Consider the following 21,543-nt stretch of genomic DNA (forward strand, 5'->3'; position numbering starts at 1 on the left):
TGAAGCACTGGGCTGGGTTCCCTAGGGAAGTAGTGGAGTCTCCATCCCTAGAGGTGTTTAAGTCTCGGCTTGACAAAGTCCTGGCTGGGTTGATTTAGTTGGGTTGGTCCTGCCTAGAGCAGGGGGCTGGACTTGACCTTCTAAGGTCTCTTCCAGCTCTATGGTTCTATGATTGACCGGGGCGGGGGTGTAGCAGGGGTGCAGGGTCTGGGAGGGCACTGTGATCTGGGGCGGTGTGCAGAGGAGTCGGGTGGTAACCTAGGGCAGAGGGAGGTGATGATCTGGGGCACACAGCAGTGGGAGGGGCTGAGGTGCCGGAGGCAGGCTCTGGCTGGGAGTCATTTACCTCAGACGGCTCCCGGCCAGCAGCCCAACAGGGTCCCTGAGGGAGGCTCCGTCCTGCAGGAGCCCCAGCCACAGGGGTACCCTCCATGCGTTGCTCAGGGCCGTGCGTCCCTGGGGGGCAAGAGAGTTTGTGCACGCGCCCCAGGTTAATCAAGTCCTGGGGCCGGGAGCACACGAGGTCTCTCTCACCCTGCTCGGGTCACTAGAGGGAGCTGCCAGCCATTCTGAACAGCTGGCAGCTCCCTCTAGGTACCACACACCCTGGTGGGGGGGCGGGGTTTGTGTGCTCCCCTACCCCCAGGCCAACCATCGCAGCTGGGGGCAGGGGAGCATGCAAAGTCTCTCACTCCCCGCCGGGGCAGACGGTGCGTAGACGGAGCTGACCGCTGTTCAAAACGACTAGCCCTTCCCATCATGCGCCATGTGAGACCAGCAGGGGGTGAGAGAGTGAGTGCTCCCCTGCCACCAGGCGTGTGCGGCGCGTACGGCGCGTACATGGAACCACCGGCCGTTCTGAACAGCTGGCAGCTCTGTCTATGCGCCCGTGCGCCCCTGGTGGCGGCGGGGAGAGGAAAGACTTCTTACGCTACCCTGCCCCCAAGTCAATCAGGGCATGGAGGTGGGGAGCGCACGAAGTCTCTCGTCCCCTCCCCCACCAACGCAGGCCACAGGCTGATCAAATGGCTTGGCTGGCCAGATTTGGCCCATGAACCATATCGTGCCCACCCCGCCCTAGACCACGTCCTGGGGGTTTGAGTCCTGTGCGTGCAGCTTTCTGCGAGCGGCGTGGGGCACATTAGCTGCAGTCTCACGGGCTCCTTCCAGAAGTTTTGCCCTGAGAGCAGCGGCTATTTCAAAGTGCTACCGTCCCTTTGCCGGCTTAGATTCCACTCGACAACCATTCCGGAGGGACGGAGCGTGACACAGGAGCATGAAGGGCTCCAGGCAGCAGCAGCCGAAGGGTGGCCGGGTGCCACGCTCAGTTGCCTCTACCCATGACATGCCGAGGAGAAACGCCCGCCCCTAAGGATGCCTAAGGCAGGTTTCCTGGACACTGCTGGTCACATGCCCCTGCGCCTAACCCAGGCAGCATGCGGCGCCCGAGAGGTTGGGGGACAGATCTGCCTGCTGGCCTGGGACTCTGATAGGCCCAGAGACACGAGCCCTGCCATAGAGCTCTCTGCACCGGCAGCCCAACTGAGCACTCTGCACCACGGCCGGGTGCGGCCTGCGCCCGTCTCACGTCGGCAAGAGCATCAAGCGGTAGAGCCAGGAGGAGAGGGACAGGAGCATTGGAACCGCATGGCCCCGGTAAGTACCAGCCGCGCTCCTCCCTTCCCGGGGCTCCAGCGCTGGGCAGGGATTCTCCGCGTGGGACCGCGGCAGAGACGGAGACCCGTGCCGTATGCAAACAGTTTAATTGCACAGCCCAAGGCTGGAGTGTGAGCAGAGCAGGGAGTGGGCCTGGCTGTTCCTGCACCCCTGCCTGGGGCGGATGGGACTCGGCTCCCTAAGGCAGCTCTGGGGAAAGCCAGCTGTGTAGGCCATACAGGGGATGGGAGAGGAAAGTGGTTACACATGGGGCAACCTGAGCCCCTGCCCATCCTGTGGCCACACAGCAGGAAGGGGCGCTCAGCCCCTCAGTGTTTGGCCCTGGGAGGGTTCATTCGTATGGGCATTTGGGGGCTTCTCCACGTCCAGCAGGAGGCCAAACTAATACAGCTGCTCAAGGCCTCTGCAAGTCCAGCCAGCCAGACTCGGCCCCCGAGCTCCTTTGCAACGGGATCCCGCCTCCAGCGAATCCCTGGAGAGGCCGGGCTGGTCTCCTTCAGCTCCCGCCCGGAGGCGCGCGCAGGACGTAGAGCACAGAGGTGAAGGAGAGGAAGAGGAAGCAGCAGAAGCTGGACGAGAAGCCCAGCCAGTCCACGAGGCTCCCGACGGAGGCGCTGAACGCCAGCTTGCCCAGCACCTCCAGGGTGGCCAGGAAACTGTAATGAGTGGCCTGCAAAGGGCAGACACGCACCAGCATGAGTCCGGGGCGCAGACAGGCCCGTCTCTACCAGCCAGTTCCAGTGTCTTACGCAGCCCATGCCTAGCATGTCCCGCAAAGGTGGGGGGAAGCGGCTGCTCCACACAGGGTCCGGCCCCTCCCAAGAGCTGTGGGGCAGGCCCAGAGCTGCACAGGGAGGCGGCAAGGGTTGGGCCTGCCCCTGCACTCACTGGCAGCAGGAAGTGGAGCAACCCAGCTCTGCTCCCCTGGCTCCCAGCCATGTGGCTCCAGGGAGGGGCGGAACCGCCGCCCGTCTCACTGATGGTGGGAAGTGGAGCGACGTGGCAGGGATGGTCCAGGGCCAGGTCGCTACTGCTGGTGTCTAGGGGGCAAACCCAACCCCTGCAGCTGGCACCAGACCCCCCACTAATCCCCTGGGCCACATCACTCAGAGGGGAAAGGGTGGAATGGGCCCCATGCCCTCCCGGGATGGCGGGGATGGGTCTGGCTGCCAAAGCTACCCAGGGCTCCGGGCCATTTGGGGCCTAGTTTGCGTATTGGCAGGGACGGCTCTGGGCGCCGAGCGCCACCGAACCAGACTAAACCCAGCACATAATGGGAACCACTTCACGCCAGCAGGTGCTGCAGCCACGTACGCAGCCAAGCAGACCCAGGTAACCAGCGGCAGCACCCGAACCCTGGGCTGCCGGAAAGGGCCAGGAGCTCCAGGAAGGACCCGACTGTCATTCCCTTCAGCAGCTTGGAGCCAAGTCCCATCTCCTGAGCTGCCGGGGGGCCTGTGGGAACTTCTCTTGTGAGCTTGGTGAACCTCCTCCCTTTTCTGCACCCAAGCTCCCCACCTGCCTAGTGCAGAGGACACTTCCTGGGGACGGTCACATCTGGGAGGGCCGCAGAGAGCCTCGTCACTCTGGGCTCTTCACTACTACTGGTGAGTTACCCCTCTCGGCAGCCCACCCACCCCCTCTCGGCAGCCCACCCACCCCGCCATCGCCAGTACAGGCCCCTGGGGCACTGGCAGAGGTGCTGGTTGCTGGGTACCTGGATGCTGCCATCTGCCTTCTGCGTGCACTGCATCATGGCGCTGAAAGCCAGCGTGGTGATCATCCCTGCGGTGAAGTGCTGGACAAAGATGCTCAGGATCGCAGCCCCTAGGCACAGGACATGGCAGCAGGAGGGAATTCGGGAGATCAGTCCAGGGCTGGCGAGAGGCACGGCCCATGTGCAGGACCAGAAGCAGCTTTTTCAGCGTTCTGCTCCCAGAGCGAGTGGCTGAGAGGGTGTGTGGCCATGCACAAGTCACTTAACCTCTCTGAAAGAGCTGGGCAGAACACGGGTTTATCCCCCTCCTCCAGTGAAGAACTAATGTGAAAAACAAAATTGTTTTCATCTCAATTGAATGTTTTAGCCCGAACCAAGTATTTCCATTGAGATCTACAATCCTTTCAGGAATCTAAAAGGCTGTCACAAAGAGGGTGAAAAATTGTTCTGCTTGCCCTCTGAGGATAGAACAAGAAGCAATGGGCTTAAACTGCAGCAAGGGAGGTTTAGGTTGGACATTAGGAAAAACTTCCTGCCTGTCAGGGTGGTTAAACACTGGAATAAATTGCCTAGGAGGGATTGTGGTCTCCATCATTGGAGATATTTAAGAGCAGGTCAGATAGACACCTGTCAGGGATGGTCTATATGGTACTGAGTCCTGTCTTGAGGGTAGGAGGCTGGACTCAATGACCTCTCGAGGTCCCTTCCAGTTCTAGTGTTGTTATGAAATGCTGCCAAAATGCCACCTTGGAGGTGTAGTTTGGGTGCCTCCCACGCCCATGCGCTATAGGCTGGGCTCCAGTAGAGAACTACTTCTCCCAAGATGCACCATGGTCTCCCCTTGTGAAGGGAGGAAGGGGAGCCTCATGAGAGTTCCTGGACACGCTGCACCACAGAGGACACAGTTCAGCCAAGAAGCGTGCCAGCATATCCAAACTGAAGTGCCCTGAGAGGTCTGGTTTGACTAAATCAAAATGTTCCACAGAAAACCGAAACCTGTTGCCCAAAACATGAAAATGAAACCCCACTTTCCAACAAAACACAGTTCTGACCAGCTGTGCCTTGCTTCACTGTCCTCTTTCCCTTCATCCCACGTCAACCAGGTGCCCCGTTACGCTCCGCTGTGCGGGGCTCACCTTTGAAGAGAGATGCGCCAGCATCATAAGTGAAAACCAAGAAGGTCTGGAAGTTCAGGCTGCAGAAGCGGAACAGTAACAGACCCTTCAGCAGAGACAGCGGCTGCCTGGAAAGGAGACGCGACCCAACGCAGACACGGTTAAGGAAGCCAGTGCAGTGGGATACTGCAAGCAGGGGCAGAGCAAGGAGAACAGAAAGAGAGGGGCTGTGTTTGGTTCCTCCCCATTTAGAGGAAGGACCCTGAATCAGACACAGCAGCTGGGCCCAAGAGCAATCAAACCAACACTAAGTATCGCACGGCCCTCTCCTGTCATGCACACCTCTCCCCCCCCTTGCCCCCCCGCTCCCCAAGGCGGCTGAGCCCCGTTCTACACTTCACCTCTGCTTGGACATCAGCTGGCCACTGAGCGAGGAACCTGTGATGGAGAAGACCATGGCTACCATCCCGTTCCAGAAGCCAAGCTGCTGTGGGGAGAATCCGTGGTCCAGCAGGAAGAGTGGGAACATGGTGGTGGCACCTTGCTCACCTGTAAGGGAAAAGGACACCAGTGATCCACAGCCAAGTCCATGCTCTGCTGGATTGCAGCTTTCATCTTCGTGAAGGGAGGTTCCACAGAGGATGGAGAGAGGCTGTTCTCAGCGGGGGCCGATGGCAGAACAAGGAGCAATGGGCTCAGGTTGTGGCGGGGGAGGTCTAGTTTGGATATTAGGAAAAACTATTTCACTAGGTAGGTGGTGAAGCACTGGGATGGGTTCCCTAGGGAGGAGGTGGAATCTCCATCCCTAGAGGTGTTTAAGTCTCCGCTTGACAAAGCCCTGGCTGAGATGATTGAGTTGGGGTTGGCCCTGTGTTGGGCAGGGGGCTGGATTCGATGACCTCTTCCAGCCCTAGGCTTCTATGGACTCTTCCCTACATGTGGGGTTGTCCAACAGCACAACAGGAAGCTTTCATGACTCTGTTCGATCCTTAACCCAGCTCTGGCAGATGACCCTGTCTTAGTTTATACTTGTTACACCCAATAACTCTTTTCCACTGGCAACTTTGCAGGGTGTCCCACTCTAAACACGCCTTTCCTTACAGGAACCCCCATCCTGGGCAGGCACTCACCAAGCTTGTAGAGGAGGACAAAGCCAGCAGTCCACAGGGTGCCCGGCACACAGAGGAGCTCCTGGAGAATTCTCCAAGGGTTGAAGGTTCTTGCCCGAGGCTGGCTGTCCTCGGAAGGCCGTCCCAGTGTGAGACACAGCCCTGAAGCACTCCACACATACAGCACGGCCAGAAGATAAACAATCGCCAGAAGCAAGAAGAGAATCCCCCAGCCCAACAGGTGCATCAAGGACAGGAGGCCTCCTCCCGCCAGCACAGAGCCCAGTTTGTAAGCCACCACTTGGATGGTGTTGCCATACCCGATCTCGTGCTGCCCCAGGAGCCGAATGGCTAGTCCATCCACCGCGATGTCCTGGACAGAAGCAAAGAAGTTCATGAGCAGCAGCATGGCAGCAACTGGCATGAAGTTGGTCTCTGGCGACATAGTGGCACATGCTAGGCAGGCCAGCCCCAGACCAGACATGCTGAGCACCAGCCAGGTCTGCTTGGTGTAGTACTGATCCACAAGAGGAGCCCACAGCACCTTGAGGATCCAGGGCAGGTAGAGCATTTTGGCCAGGCTGATCTTGGTGAAGGAGAGGCCCACGCTGCGGAGATAGATGGGCAGCAGGCCAGACTGTAGCCCATACGGCATCCCTTGGACAAAGTACAGGCCCCCCAGCAGCACATACTTAGAGTTCATCCTTCAGCCCCAGGGTGAGGGGCTCCCACAGGACACGACGTTGGGAGATCCGCTGGGCTGCGGGGAACACAAAGACATCACATCCGGCTCGGCGAGGGGAGAGGCCCAGGCAAAGGGCTCAGTGCAGCAGGGATTAAGCCATGGGCCTCAACCTGAGCTTGGGAGATCAGGGTGCACGAGAAGGAAGTGGTCAGGGCACTGGACCAGGCCCAGAAGTCACCTGATGCAACAACAGCAGCTACCATGGTACCTGTCGCCTTGGTAACAGACACCGTGTAGCCAATGCTGCCACAGTGACAGCCACATTCCACCACTGCCATGGCAACCCCCTCCAATGCCCCAGCTAGGGCCTGAGACCACGGGGACAGCCACTCCCCAGGGTTGCCATGACAACATCCTCCAACCTGACAGCCACTCCCCAGCACTGCCACAGCAACACCTCCCAATGCCACATCTAAGGCTTGGGGTCGAGGTGACAGCCACGCCCCAGGGTTGCCATGACAACATCCTCCAACCTGACAGCCACTCCCCAGCACTGCCACAGCAACAACTCCCAATGCCACAGCCAGGGCCTGAGGCCACGGGGACAGCCACGCCCCAGGGTTGCCATGACAACATCCGCCAATGCCACAGCCAGGGCCTGAGGCCACAGTGACAGCCACACCCCAGGGTTGCCATGACAACATCCGCCAATGCCACAGCCAGGGCCTGAGGCCACGGTGACAGCCACGCCCCAGGGTTGCCATGACAACACCTTCCAATGCCACAGCCAGGGCCTGAGGCCACGGTGACAGCCACGCCCCAGGGTTGCCATGACAACATCCTCCAACCTGACAGCCACTCCCCAGCACTGCCACAGCAACAACTCCCAATGCCACAGCCAGGGCCTGAGGCCACGGGGACAGCCACGCCCCAGGGTTGCCATGACAACACCTTCCAATGCCACAGCCAGGGCCTGAGGCCACGGGGACAGCCACGCCCCAGGGTTGCCATGACAACACCTTCCAATGCCACAGCCAGGGCCTGAGGCCACGGGGACAGCCACGCCCCAGGGTTGCCATGACAACACCTTCCAATGCCGCAGCCAGGGCCTGAGGCCACGGGGACAGCCACGCCCCAGGGTTGCCATGACAACATCCGCCAATGCCACAGCCAGGGCCTGAGGCCACGGTGACAGCCACGCCCCAGGGTTGCCATGACAACACCCGCCAATGCCACAGCCAGGGCCTGAGGCCACGGTGACAGCCACGCCCCAGGGTTGCCATGACAACACCTTCCAATGCCACAGCCAGGGCCTGAGGCCACGGTGACAGCCACGCCCCAGGGTTGCCATGACAACACCCGCCAATGCCACAGCCAGGGCCTGAGGCCGCGGGGACAGGCGCTCCCTGGGGTTGCCATGGCGACAGGGCCGCTCGCAGTGACCAACCCCCCAGGGCGGCAGAGCCCGCAGGCCAGGGGGCGGGGCTCACCCCGTGGCTCTCCTGGCCGGGGGGGGGGGGAGGCCGCGAGGGGCTGGCGGCTCCTCGAGGGTGGGCGGGACTCAGGGGGTCGCCGCGGCGCCGAGGTCCTCCATAGCCACGGAGAACGCGGAAGTGCCGGCTAGAGGGGCCGCCTGTCGCTCTGCGGCCTCGCCACGCCCACTGGCTGAGGCGCGACGGCGGCTGCGCACAGGGGCCCGCCTCGCGCTCTGCTCTCTGGCTGCGGAGGGCCGGCCTGGGCGTGGCCTCTCACCCCCCCTTCCCTGGATAGGCGCCCGCAGCCTCCCCGGGCCACGCCCCCTGCCCAGGCCACGCCCCCGCCCTGGGCGGGGCACCTGAACCCACCCCCCCCCATCAGCCCCACCCTCTGCCCCCAGCCTGGTGCCCCCCCTTGTACCCCTGGTCCCGCAGAGACTCCAGCCCCTTAGCATCCCTGTGCTGCAATGGGCAGCAGTGGGGGGGGCACCGGGCAGGCATGGGGGGTACATGGGGGGGCACCGGGCAGGCAGCATGGGGGGGCACCGGGCAGGCAGCATGGGGGGTACATGGGGGGGCACCGGGCAGGCAGCATGGGGGGGTACATGGGGAGGCACCGGGCAGGCAGCATGGGGGGGTACATGGGGGGGCACCGGGCAGGCAGCATGGGGGGGTACATGGGGGGGCACCGGGCAGGCAGCATGGGGGGGTACATGGGGGGGCACCGGGCAGGCAGCATGGGAGGGGTACATGGGGGGGCACCGGGCAGGCAGCATGGGGGGGTACATGGGGGGGCACCGGGCAGGCAGCATGGGGGGGTACATGGGGGGGCACCGGGCAGGCAGCATGGGGGGGTACATGGGGGGGCACCGGGCAGGCAGCATGGGGGGGTACATGGGGAGGCACTGGGCAGGCAGCATGGGGGGGTACATGGGGGGGCACCGGGCAGGCAGCATGGGGGGGTACATGGGGAGGCACTGGGCAGGCAGCATGGGGGGGTACATGGGGGGGGCACCGGGCAGGCAGCATGGGGGGGTACATGGGGGGGCACCGGGCAGGCAGCATGGGGGGGGCACCGGGCAGGCAGCATGGGAGGGGTACATGGGGGGGCACCGGGCAGGCAGCATGGGGGGGTACATGGGGGGCACCGGGCAGGCAGCATGGGGGGGTACATGGGGGGGCACCGGGCAGGCAGCATGGGGGGGGCACCGGGCAGGCAGCATGGGAGGGGTACATGGGGGGGCACCGGGCAGGCAGCATGGGGGGGTACATGGGGGGCACCGGGCAGGCAGCATGGGGGGGTACATGGGGGGGCACCGGGCAGGCAGCATGGGAGGGTACATGGGGGGGCACCGGGCAGGCAGCATGGGGGGGTACATGGGGGGGCACCGGGCAGGCAGCATGGGGGGGTACATGGGGGGGCACCGGGCAGGCAGCATGGGGGGGTACATGGGGGGGCACCGGGCAGGCAGCATGGGGGGGTACATGGGGGGGCACCGGGCAGGCAGCATGGGGGGGTACATGGGGGGGCACCAGGCAGGCAGCATGGGAGGGGTACATGGGGGGGCACCGGGCAGGCAGCATGGGGGGGCACCAGGCAGGCAGCATGGGGGGGTACATGGGGGGCACCGGGCAGGCAGCATGGGGGGGTACATGGGGGGGCACCGGGCAGGCAGCATGGGGGGGCACCAGGCAGGCAGCATGGGGGGGTACATGGGGGGCACCGGGCAGGCAGCATGGGGGGGTACATGGGGGGGCACCGGGCAGGCAGCATGGGGGGGCACCAGGCAGGCAGCATGGGGGGGTACATGGGGGGCACCGGGCAGGCAGCATGGGGGGGTACATGGGGGGGCACCGGGCAGGCAGCATGGGGGGGCACCAGGCAGGCAGCATGGGGATGCCCCTCTAGAGTTGCCAGATGGTTTCAAAAAAGATACCAGACCAAAATTTATGGAGCAAAAAAAAAAAAGCACCAGGGAGACGTTGAGGGGAGGTGGGGCTGAAATGCAGTCATGGCCCCTTTAATTCAGTCACAGCCCTTTGAATCCCCGCGTGTCCTGAGCAGGCTTCCCTCGGCACAGAGCCAGGTCCAGGAAAAGCAGAAAAACTTAATTAGAAAATACCGGACGTAGACATTTATCGGACACAAAGTCCAAATACCGGATACCTGGCAACCGTAGCCCTCCCAGCTGCCCTGTCCCATCCACCCAGCCCTGTACACATAGCATGAGTGTATTTTACCTAGGAGCGGGGACCCCTTCCTGCCTCTGCACTGCTCTCCAGGTTGCCGTGATAAGAACATAAGAGCAGACAGACTGAGTCAGACCAAAGGTCCATGCAGCCCAGTGTCCGGGCTGTCGCCAGCAGCCCATGCTAGATGCCCCGGGGGAGTGAAAAGAACAGATAATCATCAAGGGACCCAAAGGATGAGGATGTTCTGTGCCCTGCCAGTCACAGTGGTGTGCGTGCCTGTGTGTAGGGCGAGTGGGGGGAGGGAGTGGTAACGTCAGCTACAGGCTGCAGCAAAATCTTGGAGGTGCTCTGTGGGTAGAGGGTGTCTTAGCAGAGGAGCTAAGGGTTGAATGGCCCCAGGTTCGGATCTTCCCACCTCCAGAAGTGGGGGCCCTCCAGAGCAGGAGTGCAGCAGGATAGCAGAGAAACTTGCCCTCCCCGCACCCAGCCTCTGCCTGTTTGCAAGAGGCCAGCAGAGCTTACAATTAGCCAACTTTCAGTGTCATGAAAAGCCAGCTACAGCCATTAGCATGCGTTAAGCATGGCCCTGAACAGAGCGTACTCAACAGAGTCAGGTAGGAGATGTGAAAGGTTCATTAGTTGGCTGGCTCTGAAACCAGTTTTACACACATACTTATCAAGCAGTCAGACAAGCTGCAAGGTTAGTGGATTTAAAAAACCAGCTGAGAAGGAGCTGCATAGATTCCAAAGGACCAAACAAGCATCTGACCTCCTGGATAACAGGACACAGAAATGCCCCAATTTATTTCCTACACCAGATCTTCCAAAAAACAGCCAGCTGGGATTGCAGGATGTGCTGAGCCCTCATCTGGATTTGGGGGCTGCTTGCCCCTCATATCCGAGCAACCACCAACCTCTCCGTACACTGGCGTGCAGAGTGGAATAACCCAGTACATCCTCTTGAAAACAAAGGCTGGCTGGGGAACTTGTTGGCTTTCTGGTGTAGCTTATGAAGATAAAACCCAAAGGGTGTGATATGCAAAGGCACCTGGCAGAATTAGGGCGCCTCACTCCCCCAGGTGCCCTTGGAGAGCACTCCACCTGCCCAAATCCCCAGTCCTGCTCATCAGAGTCTTGCAACTGTGCAGGAAGGGAGGGTCCGAAAGGTGAAGTCAGAGGCACTTTAAAAAGTCACAGTTTATTAGTGTGAATATAAAACCCAAATATGGTCCCAGATGGAAGAGGGGAAACAGCAGCAGTGAGAAGGCACTCGACAGGCCTTGGAATGGACTCTGAGCAACAATCGTTAGCGCGGGGAACCAGTCAAAGCTCAGATGTACATTCGAAACTGAATGTCTCTCACTTTTCACATACACTGGGGCACGTTGGGAGGAGTATCCACCTCTTCTGCATCTAAACACACAGAGAGCATCCCACCCCCTCCTGCCAAACGCTGCCATCTCTTAAGACAGTTACTGAATATTCCATGGGAATGGGACGTGTGTATTCACAGCCCATGTGTCAGGAGAAAAGGCCGGCTGTACCCAGTCTGCTTTTCACTGTACTGTGGGGATCAGAGGGGACCAGGGCAGGAAATGGGTTCAGGTGTTGGACAATTTTGCAAGAGGAGTAGAGCCCGATGTTGGAGTTAGCCCAGAAAAGCAGGAAGACAAGACCACAAACCCCTAGCACGCCGGGCTGGTGGACTTGCCTCCCAGAGCCACCAAGGTGCATTTGCTCGGGGCATATCTAGAGGACTGAACCTTAGTAGGGATATTTACACACAGTCAGCTGGATCACCAAAAGCCTCTTCCGCCCAGCAACCCTGGGGGCCAGCTTCAGACTCTCACTCTTCTTTTGCCCAGCCCAAGGCACGTCCTCTCCATGAGAAGCAGGTACTTCGCCTGCTGGGAGCTGCGGAGAACTTCCCAATGCAAATGGGAGCCCCAGTTCCCAGCACGGGGTTAACCGGTGCCAGAATCACGACAGCTCTTAGAGAACAGTCCGTCGTGGGAGCTCCTGGGACCTGCCGGGAGGTGACTGGAATCCAGGAGCTCTGGCAGATGGAGCCACAGCCACAGGGCTCCCTGGCTCTGCTCCGGTGCCAGCTGAGCCATTCCATTTCCCTGATGCTCAATGTCTGACATTCCGTACATCCCACCCCTGCCCTTGCAGGCTCATCTGCAGCGGATAATCTCCTCGGTGGCCAGGCGCATGATTTTATTGAAGTCGAAGTGGATGTATTTCCTCCAGAACCTGCGGTCTCGCCCGTAGACCTGAGCGGGGTAACATGGGCTCCCTGTTAGGGACAGAAAAAGCCCCAGTCAGCTGCTGAACCCATCGCCTGCCTCTCGTTCAGGGGCAGCGCCTAACTCTGGAGAGGCCAGTGGCCAAAGCTTTCAAACAAGCGGCCTAGTCATTAACAGCTGCTGAGCACACGTGGCCGCAGCCTAGGCATTCAGGGGCCTGATTCCCTGCTCCATTACACCAAGGGGGTCTTCTCCAGTTCACTGGAATCACGCCTGGCTCAAAGCAGGCCCACACGGTGCTAGGAGACTGCAACCTTGCTCACCCAATGACCGTGCCCCTGGACAGGGCATCTAAGGGCGCTGAGCCACGAGAACCACGGTAGTTATTCTTTCCAGGCCCGAGCTTTGGAGCAGAGGATGCTGGGCCTAGCGAAGGAAGGGGGGTGGAGGGAGTTGTTGGGGGCCGGGGTGAGCACCGACAGGGATGCAAGGAGTCACAGGAGCTCTGGCGGGCAGGCTGGCTCCCCACCCAGAGAGGAGGGAACTTCCCAAGCAGGCAAGGAAAGATGAGAAGAGGGAAACATGCTCTCAGGCGGGTACAGCTCTTACTCTTTGCTCTGCATTTTCTGGCCCTTTGCTTGGGACAGCCCAGTTCTGAGTCACTCTAATCAGCTGCTGCCAAAGGCCCCGAAGGAAAAGGGCCTGCATGATTCCTCCCAGAGAGAGCGGACAGCAGCAAAACTGGTCTTCCAAGGGGCCGTACAGCACAACTCACGCTGTAACTGCGGCAGATACACTCCCCACTGGCTGCGGATGCCACTCCAGGGTCAGAGGTCCCCTGCAGCTCAAATCCCCCTGCACTGTGTTAGCAGGGGGTCACGCTCCACTTCCGGGGGGCTTGCATACCATTCCACGAGGACAGACAAGGAGAGCGGCAGGAACAGATCCCCAAAGAAGCCTTCGGTCTCCAAGCCAGCCCCTTCCCCATGGCCACAGTGCCCAAGCCATGTTAAGGAGGGCTCAGATGAGATCTGAGTGGTTACAGGGTGGCAGAAAATGCTGAGCATTATGGCAATTCACACGACATAGGGCTCCAGGCTTGTGCTCGGCTTCCCTTACCAATGCCGTGAAATACCCGGGCAATGGCTCTGCCAGAGAACTTCTCCTCCTGGCGGAGGGACAGGAAATTCCGGATGTCCGAGCGGATCTGCCCTTCCCACTCCTGCAGCTACGGAGAAAACATGCGACATTCGTTAGGCTTTAGGGGCAAGGGAGGGGGGGAGAATATGCCAAGGTCCCTCCGGGAAACGGCTACTTTCTTCTGTTTACCATATCAATCAGTTGGCATCTAAATATTGTACTTACAGTTCTGTGACAGCACATGCATCAGTGTAAACAGGTTACTGTCTGTGTGACCCTTTAGGTGACATTGAATTGGCTAGTACATTTAACGTAGCCTGCTGTACAACTAGGCAAATACCTAGATGAATTAATGAACCCCCCGGAAGGCTTCTCTGTAATCCCACCCCAGCCCAGCGATATATGTAAATTGAGAACGGCTAATCTAAGAGACCCCCAGATTATGGCAGCAGGGAGAAACACTGTGATTCACTTTTAAGCCTCACGGCTGATACTCCTGCCCTCTTCGGTTTGAAGAGTGAAACCAAAGTGATCAGCTTCACTTAAGAACATAAGAACGGCCGTACTGGGTCGGACCAAAGGTCCATCTAGCCCAGTATCCTGTCTGCCGACAGTGGCCAGCACCAGATGCCCCAGAGGGGGTGGACCGAAGACAATGATCAAGCGATTTGTCTCCTGCCATCCCTCTCCAGCCTCTGACAAACAGAGGCCAAGGACACCATTTTATCCCCTGGCTAATAGCCTTTTATGGACCTAACCTCCATGAAATTATCTAGCTTCTCTTTAAACTCTATTATAGTCCTAGCCTTCACAGCCTCCTCTGGCAAGGAGTTCCACAGGTTGACTACACGCTGTGTGAAGAACTAGCACAGCCAGGCTGCAGGGAGTGTTTAGAGAGAGAGTCCAGGGACAGGAAAACCTACAGAAATACCCTTTTAAATTCCTATTAGGGACACCAGGAAGATGAAAAATGTAAAGCACTAGTTGTGAAGTGCCAGTGATGTCAATGGAACCAGGACTGGCCCTCATGTGTTACTAACAAGGCCTAAATTGAAAGGTGCAGAATAATTTGATGGCATCCTTTTAAACGTCTAAAAGCCAAGTGCAATGAAGGACAAACACACACACACGAGCAAAGTGCTTCCCTGCTTCAGAAGAAGAGAAGTGTCTCAAACCCAGTCATAGAACATTCCCCCAAAGGGCGGCACCGCCTGTTGTCGATTCTCACACACACACACACACACACACACACACACACGCCCACCCACCCCTTTGCAAAGAGTGACACCCCTGAATCCAGGAGCAATCACTGCTTCACTGCTGCTGCGGACTTTGATCCGCTCAGGCCATCACACTGTGTGCGTCCATCCACAGTACAACCATATGCACAGCTGACACTAAACCTGGTGCCTGGGTGCCATGGTTTTAGGGGGCTCGCGGAGGCCAGCCTGAGAGTGGCTCAGGTGGGCTCAAAACCATCCACCAACCATGGGAAGCAACAAAGGGGTTTGCTCACTTTAATGTTATTGAGATCTGCCTCCTCCTCTTCTTCCTCGCACATTAGCCCGGTCCCATCCAGCGCAGGCTTCTTCTCAAAATAGTCCATCAACAAGGCCTTCAGCCGGGAGCTCCTCTCCCCATCCACATGCTCCGAGTACTGGGCGCCAGCGTGGCAGGCCACACTGCTCAGGACAAGGGGTGTTAGGGACAGACCGGGCACCGCTAGATCTTAGGGTGCAGGATCAGTGGAGAAGCAAGTGGGATGAACACAGGGAAGCAGGGAATGGGGTCCCAAGGGCAGGAGAGAAGCAAGGCGACATGTACAGAGCAAAACAACCACATTCTGCCCCCACCCTTGAATTCTCATCTGTTCCATGAAGGTTCTTCTCCAGCCCTCATCCCCGGAGAAGGTGAGGACCTGCCAGTCAGGCCTGGAGGGACGGGACTTGCACGGTTCTCTCATCCTCTCCCCAGGCAGGGAGCAATTTGTTTGGGAAGGCCTGGGGCAGCTGATGGCCATGCTGCTCTGAATTCACGTCAGAGAAGGCCGATCAGAGGAAGGGGTTGGTCTTTCATTCCTGTGGGAGCAGCTCCACTGGCCCAGTCATTTCAGGATCGGGGCCAACACTAAGACCCTCAGTTTCAGAAACTCTCTGTGGACTTCCCAAGCCAACCTCCCGGACTTCCATCCCCACCCCCACCCAGGCAGGCAGCACCAGCCTCCTCACTGCCCCCCACCAGTCTGAGCTGCCGACAGACACGCAGGATTGCTGCATGTCGCCCTGCCCCACTGCTGTCTGCCCCACTGTTCCCAAATGCTAGACGCCCCCTTCGCTTCCGGTCTTCTCGCCAGGACACACTTCAACGCCCAGGGGCCCCCCCACCAGGGACGGCGGGCGGGTAAAAGCCAGGGCGTGAAAGGCTCGTGCTGCGACAGGCCACCCGCGGCGTGCGGAGCGGGGCTGGCTCCCCACGGCTGCCCACACTCACCTCTGGAAGGCCCTGAAGCAGGCCTGGAGCTGGCAGAGCGCAGTCGCTTCCCGCGCGGTCACCCGGCGGTGCAGGAAGCTGCACACAGAGTCCAGTTCCTGGTCTGTGAGGTCTCCATAGGAGCGCAGGTGAAAGGCCAGGTCACTGAACTCCACCAGGACTCCGCTCTTCCCAGCGCCCCGGCAGCCTGAGCAGCAAGGAGGGGAAGGCTCTTTCATGGGCCGGGCTCAGGGTCCCGGGAGGACCCAGGCACAGCCAGGGGGCAGTGGTACAAACCCGCCACAGGGGAGAGGCATGAGTCTGTCACAGGGCTCGGAGGGGGGCCAGAAACCGTACCGGAGCTCTGGACTTCGCCCTGAGCACCCCAGAGGGCCAATCCCATGTACACCAGGGGCATTTTTAGAGACCCTGCCTACTGCAGATGCTGCAAGAACCCACATGGGCTGCCAGAGCAGAGGGAGTTTTACCCTTCCAGCTCTGCTCTCTCTGGGGCTCCCTCCCCCTGCTCTGCCCCTACACCCCCGAGAACCCGGCTCAGGCCAGCCCCTGCACCTTTCTGCAGCTGTGTGCTCCACTGGAGCTGGCGCAGGGCTCGCTTCACCGGCAGAACCTCCCAGCCCATGGAGTCACTGAGGGCGATCACGTCGAATTCCACAGAGCTGGCGTGCGTGTGGTCCACCCCGGCCAGGCGCTCCCGGGCCAGGCACACGGCGACGGGCGGGGAGCTGAGAGCGGGCAGGGAGAAAAACCACGGAGGCAGACGCTGAGAACCCAGAGACAGAATCGAAGCTGGCAGCAGTAACATGGGAGCTGGGGAGGGGAGAAGGGGGCTAGAGCCGGGAGCCAGGAATTGCTCCGATTTCGTCCTAGCTCTGACACAGCCTCCCTCCGCAGCCTGAGGCCTGTCACTTAGCCAGTTCCCCACCACTCTGCGAGACTCAATGAGGCAAGACGTGCAAAGCTCCGTGTCTTTTTACGAGCATCGGGTTTGTTCCACTGGCACCTCACACTGGGGCCTCTGCCAGCCAAGCCCTGGCACTGCAGATGTCAAGGGAGGCAGCCCAGAGGCTCTTGGCCAGCCAGGACCAATTCCTTTCTCAGAGCCCTTTGCGTCCGTACTACCTGGCCAGCAGGCCGGGGTGCTGCGACCAGCCTGGCAGCTGGCACGCAAACAGGCAGCAAACATCCAGGGGAACCGCAGCCCGGCGGGGCTGCTCCGTCAGAGTCCAGCTGTGCTGAGCAGACCTCAGGGCAGCAACGCAAGGCACAGTTCAGAGCAGAGCTCAAATCTATTGCCTCCCTAGCCCCGTGACGACACCAAAAAGCAGCCCCTCCTTTGGGGACCTCTTAGCTGTTCCTTAGCCAGAGATGCTCCCTGGAAGAGCCCTGCCGGCGCTTCCCAGTGCTGCCACTTGCCGTGCTCAGGAGGGGCCGGCGGGGGGAGCTTGCACTCCGAGCGAGAACGCTCCAGCGCGGTCACCTGCCAGCGCGGACATTCCCCAGCGTCTGCACCGCACCTGAGCGGGGTCCCCATGCCCAGCGCGGAAGGGCTCCGACTGCATCATGCCTACGCCGCACAGCGACTCTCACCTCTTTGCAATCGCCCTGAGCTGCTGGGGGCCCCCATAACACACCACCCGGCAGGAGGAGAAAGTGGGGTGCAGCAGCTCCACCCAGCGCCGTGGGTGCAGCTCCAGGTAGCACAGCAGGGTCTCGATGCCTGGAGCAGGAGAGAAGAAATGCGCCAGTCGTGGGGAATGCAGATGGGACTGGCCTGAGCAGCGTGCGGGCCCAGCTCCCCAGGGGCACACCTCCGGCTGAGCCTCCCATGCAGGACCTGCCCTGCTCTCCACCTGGCTTGCTCAAGAGCAGGGCGTGGTGGGACAGGAGCCATCCCGCTGTTAAAGAGGAGCAGCTCCATGCTGCTCCCTTCTCCTGGCACAAGGCACGCCCCTCACGCTCACAGCAAGGCGCAGGCCCTTGGCGGGACACAGGCCAGAGCAGCCCCAGCCTGGCCGGGCAACCTTCCAACACCAGATGTGACAGCTCGTCTGCACTTTTCCTCCCGCAACAGACACAGCAGCAAGGCCTGGGCCAACCTACAACGGAAGCAGGTCTGGGCAGCCCATTGGGCCAGGCCGAAGGGCCAACCACCAGGCCTGCCCTGCCCCAGCCCAGCCGGCGCGGAGGGACCTGCTGTCCCCGCCCCACTCCACCCCAGCAGGCGCCGGATCTGCTGGTCCTCCTGCCATCCGCACTGGATGTTGCCCAAAGCCAAACAAGCCCACGCTACCCCGCCCGGGGGCCTCCTCCTGCCCACAGAGCTGAAGGGAAGAAGAATTTGCTGTCCCGGTGGCCATGCCAGGAAGCGGCGGGAGCCTCACCTTCCTCTCGGACATCCAGGGACTCCACCGTCTGCTGCACAGGGATGGCGCGTTCGTGTTTGTAACACACTCGCTGCAGCCCACTCTTCCTGTCAGCCCAACACGCCGGCTCCTCGCCGGCTCCCATGAGCTCCAGCATCTCAGTGTCCGACACCTCAGGCCCCTGTGGGGAAACAACATAGAACATTAGAACAGGAAGGGACCTCGAGAGGCATCGAGTCCCGTCCCCTGCCCTCCCGCCAGGACCTAGCACCATCTAGACCGTCCCTGAAAGAGATCTAGCTAACTGGCTCTTAAATCTCTCCAGAGACGGGGATTCCACAACCTCCCTGGGCAATTTATTCCAGTGTTTCACCACCCTGACAGGAACTTTTTCCTAATGTCCAACCTAAACCTCCCCTGCTGCAGTTTAAGCCCCTTGCTTCTTGATCTGTCCTCAGAGGCCAAGATGAACTCAGAGGCCATGGGACTGCTCTGCTACCCCCTACCCCAGTAAAGGAGAACTAACAGCAGCAGACACAGTTTTCTGGGTCCTAGTGACGTCCCCCCCACAGTCTGGCACCTGAGGCCTCAGTTTGCCTCATGGTAAGGCCAGTCCTGCTTGTGGTCCACTCTGACCCCTAGATCCCTTTCTGCAGTGCTCCTCCCTAGACAGCCACTTCCCATTCTGTATGTGTGAGACTGATTGTTCCTTCCTAAGGGGAGCACTTTGCATTTGTCCTTATTCAACTTCACCCTGTTGACCTCCGACCATTTCTCCAGTGTGTCCAGATCCTGTTGAATTCTGACCCTCTCCCCCAAAGCACTCGCAACCCCTCCCAGCTTGGGATCATCTGCAAACTCCATAAGCGTCCTCCCTGTGCCAGAGTCTAAATCGCTGATGAAGATACTGAACAGACCCCTGCGGAGCCCCACGTGTTCTGCCCTTCCAGCAGATTGTGAACCGTTAACAACAGCTCTCTGGGAATCATAGAATCATAGAATAATAGGACTGGAAGGGACCTCGAGAGGTCATCGAGTCCAGCCCCCCGCCCTCAAGCAGGACCAAGCTCCGTCTACACCATCCCTGACAGATGTCTATCCAACCTGTTCTTAAATATCTCCAGAGAGGGAGATTCCACCACCTCCCTTGGCAATTTATTCCAATATTTAATAATTGGAAGGGTCATCCAGGAGCCCTTCTCTGGCAGGAGGTAGCAGAGGGGAGCAGCAGAGCGCTGCAGACCTCCTTCCTCCCTGAGCCCACACGCAGCCCCTCTCCACGACTCCCAACGCAGCTCCCACCCGCAGGGGCCCCGTGTGGCAGGGACACAGGCTGCAGCTTTGCTCCCACCAGCCAGGCCTTCCCCAGCCCACTCCTAAGCCGGTTCAGATGGAATCTGGATTCCCAGCTGAGCAGGAGCGACGAGGAGTCCTGTGGCACCTTATAGACTAACTGAAGTGTAGGAGCATAAGCTTTCGTGGGCACATGCATCTGACGAAGTGGGTCTTTGCCCACGAAAGCTTATGCTCCAACACTTCAGTTAGTGCCACAGGACTCCGTCGCTTTTGCAGATTCAGACTAACACGGCTACCCCTCTGATACTCTACAGCTGAGCAGGCGGCATGAAGCTCCCCTTCATCTCCAGAGAAGGTGCAGCCCAGGAAAGCCAGCCGTACCACGGCCCCACACACCATCCTGGCCCATGTCTCCGCACATCCAGCTGCACCCCCTCCTGGGGCGGGAGAGTAGGCCACTCTGAACCTGCCACCAGGCAAACGGCAAGGGGCGGGCCAATCAGCTGGAGATGCAGCATGGCATGCTGGGACATGTAGTTCCCACAGGCTGCAGTGAAAGAGAGGGGGCAGCCCAGGTCGTGCTTCGGCTACCCCGGCGGTCAGGGGTCATTCCTCACCCCGCTGAGGTCCCGTTGTTTGCGGTGAAGCTCCAGGCACCTACAGCGAGGGAAAACCTTCTGCACTAGCTTCTTAATGGTGAAGAAATCCACCGTGTCGGCGTAGATGTGCCGCCGGAGCTCGTGCAGATCCCTGCCCTGGGAAGGAAACGGAGCCAGGGAGCATGGGGCGAGAGCAGCCCCTGCCACGCACGCTGAGCCCAGAGCTTCCCAGCTGCTGGCGGGGAAACTAGGCCAAGAACCGCTGCCTGCTCGGGGCTCGCTATGTCGGAGGCTGGGCAGCACAGAACCAGGCCGTTTCCCTCCTGCCAATAGGAGGCAGGAATCTGGATCTGTGGCGAGTTTCCCTGACTCCAGACTCAGTGGAGCCGGTGACCAGTTTCTTCAGGACAGGGCTCCAGGGCCAAGGGTGGGCTGTGCCCTAGAGAGCCCCTGCTCTGGGATTCACTGGGGGCACACAAGAGCCATGCACCTCCCCAGCATGGCTGCAGCAACTAGCTGCTAAGGAGGCGCGTTCAGTTGGACCGGGATTTCGACGGCTGCAGCAGGCGTGGCTGGGGGGACTCACTGGCTCTCGGATTAGCCTCCACCCCTCTGGCCGCGATTACCTCCGGATCCAGGAAGAGATGGCAGTGCGCCGGCTTCCCGTCCCGCCCCGCCCGGCCGATCTCCTGCACGTAGCTCTCAAAGTTCTTGGGCATGTTGTAGTGCACAATCCCGCGCACGTCGGACTTGTCTAGCCCCATGCCAAAGGCCACCGTGGCCACCACGATCCGCAGCTGGCCGCACATGAAGTTGTTCTGCACGCGGCGGCGCTCGGCAGCGGACATGCCACCGTGGTAGGAATCGGCGACCCACTTGAGAGGCCGCCGGAGGCGCTTCTTGGCTACACCACGGTGAGAGAGAGAGAAAACCGGGAATGATGGTTGTGAGCACGGGCGTAGGGCTCCCCGTTGTCAGAGCCCCTGCGAGCGTTTGCAAACTGCTCCGAGGTACAACCGAGCAACAGACAAAGTGTCGAGAATACATCCCCCCGGCTAGTCACCCTTGCACTGGGGAGCAAGGGCATTCCTGCTCCAGCGACACCGCATTCCCAGCCACTCCCTCGGCGGGGTTTCTACGACGGAGCATTCACCCCGATTGTAAGTAATTCAGTCTTTGCTCCGTAGCTCAGATCTGGGCACGGCCGACAGAGGGGGGAGTGGTTCAAGGGTCAGAGTCAAACACCTGGGCAGGCCTACAGGAATCCTTGCCCAAAGCAACTTCCTGGCATCACACGTGCAAGGCTGCGCCTCCCGCACTGAGATCACGGGTTGTGGCTTTCTGGGACCTCCGTGACTTCTGCAGCAGCCCACGTGGCTGGCCCAGGAGCCACCTGAGCAATGGGGCAGCCCCTGGACCAGCTGCACCAGCC

At 60.2% G+C, this 21,543-nt stretch overlaps 2 protein-coding genes across 7 annotated transcripts in view; both read right to left on the minus strand.

Moving 5' to 3' along the window:
* Window positions 1–258: 258 nt before the first annotated feature.
* Window positions 259–8,054, minus strand: SLC33A2 (solute carrier family 33 member 2). Of its 2 annotated transcripts, XM_075919949.2 has the most exons (6): window positions 7,794–8,054; window positions 5,640–6,378; window positions 4,911–5,058; window positions 4,531–4,637; window positions 3,395–3,504; window positions 259–2,347 (listed from the first exon to the last, which is right to left on the minus strand). In XM_075919949.2, exons 2-6 carry the CDS (start codon window positions 6,319–6,321, stop codon window positions 2,174–2,176), a joined length of 1,221 nt encoding a protein of 406 aa, XP_075776064.2. In that variant the 5' UTR covers window positions 6,322–6,378; window positions 7,794–8,054; the 3' UTR covers window positions 259–2,173. The 2 variants fall into 2 exon arrangements, with proteins under 2 accessions (XP_075776064.2, XP_025044462.3); XM_025188677.3 differs by lacking the exon at window positions 7,794–8,054 and having other exon boundaries at window positions 5,640–7,755.
* A 3,952-nt stretch (window positions 8,055–12,006) lies between these two features.
* RECQL4 (RecQ like helicase 4) overlaps window positions 12,007–21,543 on the minus strand; it is a 41,162-nt gene continuing 31,625 nt past the window's right edge. For 3 of the 5 annotated variants that reach the window (XM_075919951.2, XM_089776127.1, XM_075919952.2), the window contains 9 exons: window positions 20,738–21,015; window positions 20,130–20,267; window positions 18,235–18,397; window positions 17,441–17,570; window positions 16,403–16,575; window positions 15,851–16,037; window positions 14,877–15,042; window positions 13,340–13,448; window positions 12,007–12,270 (listed from right to left, as the gene is read on the minus strand). In XM_075919951.2, the coding sequence (XP_075776066.2) occupies window positions 12,149–12,270; window positions 13,340–13,448; window positions 14,877–15,042; window positions 15,851–16,037; window positions 16,403–16,575; window positions 17,441–17,570; window positions 18,235–18,397; window positions 20,130–20,267; window positions 20,738–21,015 (1,466 nt within the window). In that variant the 3' untranslated portion in view covers window positions 12,007–12,148. Of the gene's footprint in view, window positions 12,271–13,339; window positions 13,449–14,876; window positions 15,043–15,850; window positions 16,038–16,402; window positions 16,661–17,440; window positions 17,571–18,234; window positions 18,398–20,129; window positions 20,268–20,737; window positions 21,016–21,543 lie in introns of those variants that run through there. The other 2 variants (XM_075919954.2, XR_012901158.2) reach the window with 2 other exon arrangements.

Source organism: Pelodiscus sinensis, chromosome 2 (genome assembly GCF_052426305.1).
Source record: "Pelodiscus sinensis isolate ZL-2025 chromosome 2, ASM5242630v1, whole genome shotgun sequence".
Classification (NCBI taxonomy): Eukaryota; Metazoa; Chordata; order Testudines; family Trionychidae; genus Pelodiscus; species Pelodiscus sinensis.